Source organism: Hemibagrus wyckioides, linkage group LG07 (assembly GCF_019097595.1).
Source record: "Hemibagrus wyckioides isolate EC202008001 linkage group LG07, SWU_Hwy_1.0, whole genome shotgun sequence".
Taxonomy (NCBI): domain Eukaryota; kingdom Metazoa; phylum Chordata; class Actinopteri; order Siluriformes; family Bagridae; genus Hemibagrus; species Hemibagrus wyckioides.
This window is the reverse complement of record NC_080716.1, coordinates 9,287,401-9,294,750: the sequence shown is the minus strand read 5'-3', so window position 1 is coordinate 9,294,750 and position 7,350 is coordinate 9,287,401. Positions and strand designations below refer to the sequence as shown.

General features: G+C 41.7%; 1 protein-coding gene and 1 non-coding gene across 4 annotated transcripts in view; both read left to right on the top strand.

The window, feature by feature from the left end:
* Window positions 1-525: 525 nt before the first annotated feature.
* The window catches only part of puf60a (poly-U binding splicing factor a), a 14,390-nt gene continuing 7,565 nt past the window's right edge, over window positions 526-7,350 (top strand). The window contains exons 1-11 of one of the 3 annotated variants that reach the window (XM_058395440.1): window positions 526-627; window positions 2,914-3,017; window positions 3,373-3,478; window positions 4,029-4,124; window positions 4,481-4,567; window positions 4,773-4,844; window positions 5,146-5,307; window positions 5,421-5,513; window positions 5,664-5,877; window positions 6,200-6,390; window positions 6,692-6,748. In XM_058395440.1, coding sequence (XP_058251423.1) covers window positions 4,044-4,124; window positions 4,481-4,567; window positions 4,773-4,844; window positions 5,146-5,307; window positions 5,421-5,513; window positions 5,664-5,877; window positions 6,200-6,390; window positions 6,692-6,748 — 957 coding nt within the window. In that variant the 5' untranslated portion in view covers window positions 526-627; window positions 2,914-3,017; window positions 3,373-3,478; window positions 4,029-4,043. The remainder of the gene's footprint in view (window positions 628-2,913; window positions 3,018-3,372; window positions 3,479-4,028; window positions 4,125-4,480; window positions 4,568-4,772; window positions 4,845-5,145; window positions 5,308-5,420; window positions 5,514-5,663; window positions 5,878-6,199; window positions 6,391-6,691; window positions 6,749-7,350) is intronic. The other 2 variants (XM_058395439.1, XM_058395442.1) reach the window with 2 other exon arrangements.
* LOC131356999 (small nucleolar RNA SNORA57) lies at window positions 4,925-5,061 on the top strand. The gene has a single exon (XR_009205199.1). It is a non-coding gene; the product is annotated as a small nucleolar RNA SNORA57 (small nucleolar RNA).

Genomic DNA, 7,350 nt, shown 5'->3' with positions numbered 1-7,350 from the left:
AAACGGTTTGTTTGCTCTGGTTTCTCATACAGTCCAAATATATACAAGGAGGACTAGTTATGCTAAATTTCCCCTAGGATTGAATGAGTGTGACATTCAGCTGAACAGATTCTCTCTGGAATATACCAGAATAAAGCTGATAAATATGAATGAAGGAATAAATAAATCATACACTTCCAGAAGAGTTTCATAACTCCACATCCACCTCTCACACACCCCTACTATGGTGAAATAACAGTAAACTAACATGATGCTTTTTCACTGTTAAGACCATGGAAGTTTCTATTTCACCCTCTCGAGAGCCAAACCTACAATCTAATTCCTGATATGGAACCGTTTATATGTTTATACTGTGTCATATTTTTTGGTATATGTTTATCTTCACGAGTTTAATCGGTACAGGCCAGGGTAAATGACCATATGTACGTCCACTGTTCTTTTGGACGGCGAGGGAATGGTCTAGAAACACGATGCAGCAGCAAATCGCTTTTATGAGTGAACTCTCGCGAGATGAGCCGATCGACTGTATGTGCGTGAGATCACAATCTCGCGATATTTCATAGTCTTCATCGCCACCGTAGGCGTCCGTGTGGGACAGAGTGCTTCATGGCGGTAGCGGGTTTTGCGGTAAATGAACCACTTCACTCCGTATCTTTTTACTCATATTTTGTTTGCAGTGCAGAAATACATGTTATGTATATTCATGCATGATTGCATTTTAGTAGATAGTTCTGTAGTTTGGCTTAGATTTCATTTAGCACGCGCGGTGCCTGCTAATCCCGTTAGCTAGCTGAGAGCGGGATTCTGGTCGCGCGGCCTGTTGCTGCTGTGGTGGACTCGCTATTAATTAACGTTCCAGCTAAAGGTCGCTGGAGTTTCACAAATTATTTTCCACTCAGTTTAGTATGTTAAAGTTAAGCTTCATCCTCGACCACAACGCTATCTGGTTGTGTTCAGTACTTTTAAACCAGTTACACCCCACGTATTTGGGTAGCTAGCTAATTGTAACGCGCCTCCATATTGTTGGATTCATGCTAGCGTGCCTGCTTTTTAAAAGACACCGCAATTCCGTCAAATCCCGCCTCCTTGTTTGGTGATTGGCTCTCGCGTCAACTTGAAATCACTCCGCCAATGTTGGTCTAGGAGGTGAGGGTTTCTTAGCCAATCATAATGCAGTGGTCGATGTGTGGCTGAATACGAGTGGGAATCAAATCTTGCTAGTTAGCTGCACCAACTTTGTTTCGTGATGATTTCACTTCTGGGCTTTACTTAGGCACTAATTTATTGGGTTGTAGCTTTAAAAAGCTGTACACTTCCCCTTTAGTGTGCGTCCTACTCGTTTTCAAGGTAAGAGGATGAGTTGAATGAGGCGATACGTAGTTGGTGAATACAGTACCACGTTATTGTTTTCTGTTCTGAGCATCTGTTCTGGAATAAAACATTTTCTTTGGGCGTGTCTACATAATCCAAAATCATGAATAAATTTGCTTAACTAATTTACATAACTAATTTAACTAATATACAGTTCTATCTTGTAAATTTAATATCGCTTCTAGAGCTAACATTGGCATGGAGGTAGCTGAAGTGTTTATGGCTCAGGGTCGTTTAACAGAAGATCAAGGTTCAAGCCCCAGCACCGCCAAGCTGCCATTGTTGGGCCCTTGAGCAAGGCCCCCAACCCACCCTGCTCCAGGGGCGCTGCATCATGGCTGACCCTGCGCTCTGATCCCAACCCCCGAGAATGGGATATGCAAAGACAGAATTTCACTGTGCAGTAATGTATATGTGACAAAGACAACTTAATTTAATATCATAATACAGCACAGACAAAATGTAACTGTAAAATGCAAATAAAACAAGCAATGGTGAACAGAAGGCTGGAGCAGCCATTTACAGAGGCCTAGCAGTATGGTAGTGTAGTGGAGCTTGGATTTAAACAGTGAAAGGATTGAACATTCATGGAGGCGTTGAGGCATTCCAGAGGTTGGGAGGAGCAGCACTAAATGAACGGTCACTCATGGAAGACCTGGATGTGCGAGGAATAGAAAGAAGACCAGTATCAAAGGAACATTTCATTTCATTTCATGTACTGAATGAGAAGCATTCAGTTTAAGAGAAGTGAGGGTCAGTAATTGTGCTGCTGGGCTTTGAACATACTGCAGCTTATTAAAGTAAAGTGATGGAAAACCAATAAACATAGAATTGCATAAAGCTAAACATGAGGAATGAAAATGTCAGGGTTACAGAGGCAAGCAGGTGAGTGGTAAAAGAAGGCAGTTTTGGTGACAGATGAAGTATGATCATTTATTTATGAGTCCAGAACAATGCAGAGATGTCAGTTGTATATGTTAGAGCCGGCCATAGTCCAACAGGCAGCATTGTCCTTACATAACGTAAGTCTTGAGTCCTATGAGGATTGGATCCCTTTATCAGGGAGGCATGTGTAGTTTCTGCAAACGATAGGATATGAATACGTAACGTGTTCATGGCATGGCGTCCAAGCGAAAGGGGAGGCACTGCAGTACAGAAAGGATGCTCGCTATTATTTCAGTTTGGTGACTGAAAGGGTCCCTTGTACACACCCAAGACTGTATATGGCTAGTAGTAGCAGTCAAACATTTTATTTATAATCACATAGAAAATCTCAAATGTGTATGCCGACTGGACTGAAATTATCAGATGGAGGAGAGTTTGTTAAAACAGAAGTTAATTTTCTCAGAGGAGGACTGTGAAAACCATTGACACAGCCGATCCAGATGAAATAAAATCACAGAAAAGCATCTGTAAAATGGGAAATTACCCCTGGACCCTTACCCCAGCATGTCATTTTAATTCTGTTTTGACGGGGCTTTAGATGTTCTCTCCTCTGTGTGTCTCATTTTACTAAAAAAAAATTTTTCCTCTCCTTTCTAGATTCTGAACAATAAATAAACAATAAGTGGTCTCCTAGGATATTTCTTCACAAGTGACGTGAATTAGGACGCCTTAGAAGAGAACAGGGACGTGGAAGAGAGCAAGTAAGTAGTCCATCATCATTTCTGTAGATGTCTTGAGCCTTGGATCAAAGTGTGATCTGGCCAATACACACGCCACCTCCACAAAGTTTTTATTTATTTTTTTAGAAATAAATACCATTCATCAGGTCATAGGAGAAGCTATTAGAGCTAAGATATGTAATGTAAAAAACATAGAAATCCCATCAGTGAACATGACTTCATGATGCCCTAAATGGTTGGAGAAGAGCTTTCCCTGATTTTTTTTGATGTCAGTGTTCAGTCTGTTGTCTCGCTATCAAGTATCTCTTGTTCTAAGTAGGTTTGTCTTTTTCTTTTCCTTTTTATGTCGTTTCTCTCTGTGTCGTCTGTGCTGTAGAGCATATCTCTTGACTGTACTATAATTCCAAAGCCAATGGCAGAACAAATTGGGTTCAAACCTCCTTAAGGGGGGCTCTGCATCACTGGAGTTCATTTGAGCAAAGGTACTTCAGTTTTCTTCTGTGTAGTACTGAGTCAGGCAGGTCACCTCATCACACTTACTGTGTAGCATTCCCACTTTTAAGGTAAAGTGGCTAGCATCCTCCCCTCAATGCCAGTTCTTCTGCTGGAGGGGAAAAAGTACAACCTTGGTTTGCCTATTGTAATCTTTACTTAATCTTAATAAAGCAGCATCTCGGAGAACTGCAGTGTGTTGCAGTTTTACTGTACCAAACTGATGAACATAGCTCTTCAGTTTAATGTCTTGTTTTGTAGAGTTTTTTCTGCTTTGTATAGGTTTATATAACAGTATACTGAAAAATGTCCTGCCCTTTCAGAGCATGTACAGCAGCTTGAAACACAAGAATTGTAGGCATTTATTCAGATTCATTAGATTTGCATTTCAGTATAAAATTGCACCATCATCTAATCTAAATGTTTATCCTTTTTTTTCCCCTTCAAATTTAAGGCTGTGTTTGCTCTGAAATTAAATGATCATAAAGTTTAAGGGTTATGTCACCCAAGCTTTGGGTCTCACAAGTCTGTTCTCCACAGGGAGGCAAGGCTCTGATGATGGAGAATGGACAGAGCACAGCCTCGAAGCTTGGCTTGCCACCTCTCACGCCTGAACAGCAGGAGGCCCTGCAGAAGGTGACCATCTCTTTGTGTATCCCTCTACAATCTAAACATTCACTGCTGTGCCTCTGTAAAGCGACGTTCATGTTAGCTGGATTGAGTTGACAGTTTAACCAGTGATTATTATGGACTCATTTGCATTCCTGTTTTTGTTGAATGCAAGTGCATGTGATTAGTGGAGAAGAGAAAAGCTAGATCTATACCTTCAGTATTAGTGTGATGTGTCTGATAGTATTATTTTTTATCTGCTGGCACATGCTTCGGGTTATGAATAATTTGGACATCCTTCAAGATGAGCCAAATATGGTTGATTTCAGTTTTTGCTGTTTTTTTTTTTTTTTTCAAATGACGTTTTAATGGCTTTATCACAGGCAAAGAAGTATGCCATGGAGCAGAGCATCAAGAGTGTGCTGGTCAAGCAGAGCCTCGCTCAGCAGCAGCCAATTAACAACCTCCAGGTACCTGAAGTTTACTTGGATGGCTTTTGGAAAAACCTCATTGTTCTTCTGTAAACTCTTCATCTACAGCTGTATCTGCATGCAGTTGTTTCAAGTATCAGGAAAAGCTGGCTGTAATTGTGAATATCATCAGTCTTTGTATATCAAGTCATTCAGAAATTTCAAAGCGGACGAATCATTGCAATTCTCTCTCACTTCACTCCAGATACCCAATTCCTTACAGATGGCCTCACTGACCATGGCTGGCTTCGGTGACTCACTTTCACCCTTACAGTCGGTAAGCAGGAGCAGATAGCTTAGACATTTTAAGACTTTATAAACAAATATGATCTATTAATATTGCAAGAACATGGTCTTCCTCCATTTCTTGGCATACATGTAGTTGCGTAGTACTCATGTGTGTAATGTCAGGAGGTAAAGCAGAGCCAGTGCTATGTCTTCGGTGCCAGTATGTTCAGAGTATGCTGGTTCTATCCTCAATCACTGGAACACTCTTTAAGCACATGCTATTTTAAATCAATAGATTATATTTGATCTTTTGGGAGTAGTTTGAGGTCTGACTGAGTTTTTCATTCCAGGTTGCAGCACAGAGGCAGCGAGCACTTGCCATAATGTGCCGTGTTTACGTAGGCTCAATCTACTATGAGCTTGGAGAGGATACCATTAGACAAGCATTCGCGCCGTTTGGGCCAATCAAGAGTATCGACATGTCCTGGGACTCGGTTACACTAAAGCACAAGGCATGTGAACCCTTACATGTTTAGTGTACAGGTTTGACTGACTGTTACTTTTTTCCAGAATCTGACCAGATGTCCATCCCTTTCTCTGTCTCTCTCTCTTTCTCTCTATACAGGGTTTTGCATTTGTAGAATATGAGGTACCAGAGGCAGCACAGCTGGCATTAGAGCAGATGAACTCAGTCATGTTAGGGGGGAGAAACATTAAAGTAAGTGGGTCTTTTCTAAATAACTGTTCAGGTTGTTCAAAACTGTAAATAGATTTTTCAGAAAAAGATCTGCTGGAATTATAAATAGTATAATTAAAATATATTAAAAATATCTGGAAGTGTGTTTCATTGTTTAATGATTCTTCAAAGGTCGGACGGCCAAGCAACATTGGTCAGGCTCAGCCAATCATAGACCAGTTAGCCGAAGAAGCCCGCGCCTTTAACAGAATCTACGTAGCATCTGTGCACCCTGACCTGTCAGACGATGACATCAAGAGCGTCTTTGAGGCCTTTGGGAGAATCAAGTCCTGTACGCTGGCACGGGAGCCCACGACAGGGAAACACAAGGGATACGGCTTCATAGGTGAGAATAAGGCCTCTGCTTTTGTTCGGTTGTAAATACTGTGAATGCGGCCGAGAGCGGTCAGTCATAGAGGAATGCTGTTCTCTACATATGTCTCGCAGGGGATAGAGGAGGGGTGGGGCAGGTTCCTCACATGCTTTCATAGTAAGTTTTTGTTTTTTTGTTGTTGTCGTTATTTTCCTTAGGCTCAGTTGCGGACAATTTGCCATAAGTGCCCTCTGGTAATTACACAGTAAATGACACAGTGCTCTGCCAGAAGATTTAAGTTGAGCCTGTCTCTCGGGCCTTTCGAGTCTTACATTGCTGTTCCCTTCTTCTCTAGAGTATGACAAGGCCCAGTCAGCGCAGGACGCAGTATCCTCTATGAACCTGTTTGATTTGGGTGGTCAATATCTGCGCGTGGGTAAGGCAGTGACCCCACCTATCCCGATGCTGACGCCCACCGCACCTGGGGGCCTGCCCCCTGCTGCTGCTGTGGCTGCTGCTGCGGCCACTGCCAAAATCACCGCCCAGGTGAGCCCCTCTTTACTTTTTTATCATCTATTGTTAGTCAGGAGAGTGTGCGTGTGTGTGTGCGTGTGAGTGTGCGTGAGAGATCAGCTGCTTCCATTTGGCACTAGAATGGTTCGTTGATTAAAATAAGGCAGCGTGAATTTATTTTTTAATGGGCTTGTCAAGGCTAGAGGAGATACATGGTGCTGTATGTGAGGGCTTGTCAGTTTAGCTTTTGACTGGCATGAAGACAGCATTACTTATATGAGACAGAGCTTTTTACATGCAGAAAGATAACATAGCGTGTAAACTCCAAAAACAGATGGCATGGAATCTTTCCACTCCGGAGAATCGGACAGAAGACTTCCTCAACTGTCTGGTAAATCCTTCAGGCAATTCTGTTCCAAGCACGCTGGTGCTTTTTTGTTTTGTGTAGATTTATAAGTGTGCGGAGAGACTTGTCTTCAGGACCTCCTAGTAATGCTGGTAATCATTGTGCCATAGATGTCTGCTAGATAGAGAATGTTAATTGAACAGTCATGTAAATTCAGGATGTTGATTGGGCAGCTGTAGTTTCAGGTGCCTCAAGGTCCCAGGTAGCCTGCACTGCTAAAATGTACAAAGGCAGCATTATGCCTCATTCAACTGGGTGCCTTGGACCTTGAGTTATTACCTGCATCTCTTATTTTAGCTTGGCAAATACAGACATGCATGTGTTTAGGCCTAATTAACACCCAAAGTGGATGTATCAGGAAATCCACGTAATCTGTACTTTTCATAAATAGTCATTTAATATTGAGTGTGACCTTTATATGCTTTAACAAGTTAATTGTTTTGCATTTCCATTTTTGGATTGTCAGTCCATTTTATAACATGTACATTTACCTAGTATATGCTACAGCACAAATCATTGACCTATAGACATTTTTTAAAATGCATTACCCAGCCAGTGAAAACCTATAATCTGTCCTATGTTGTCAT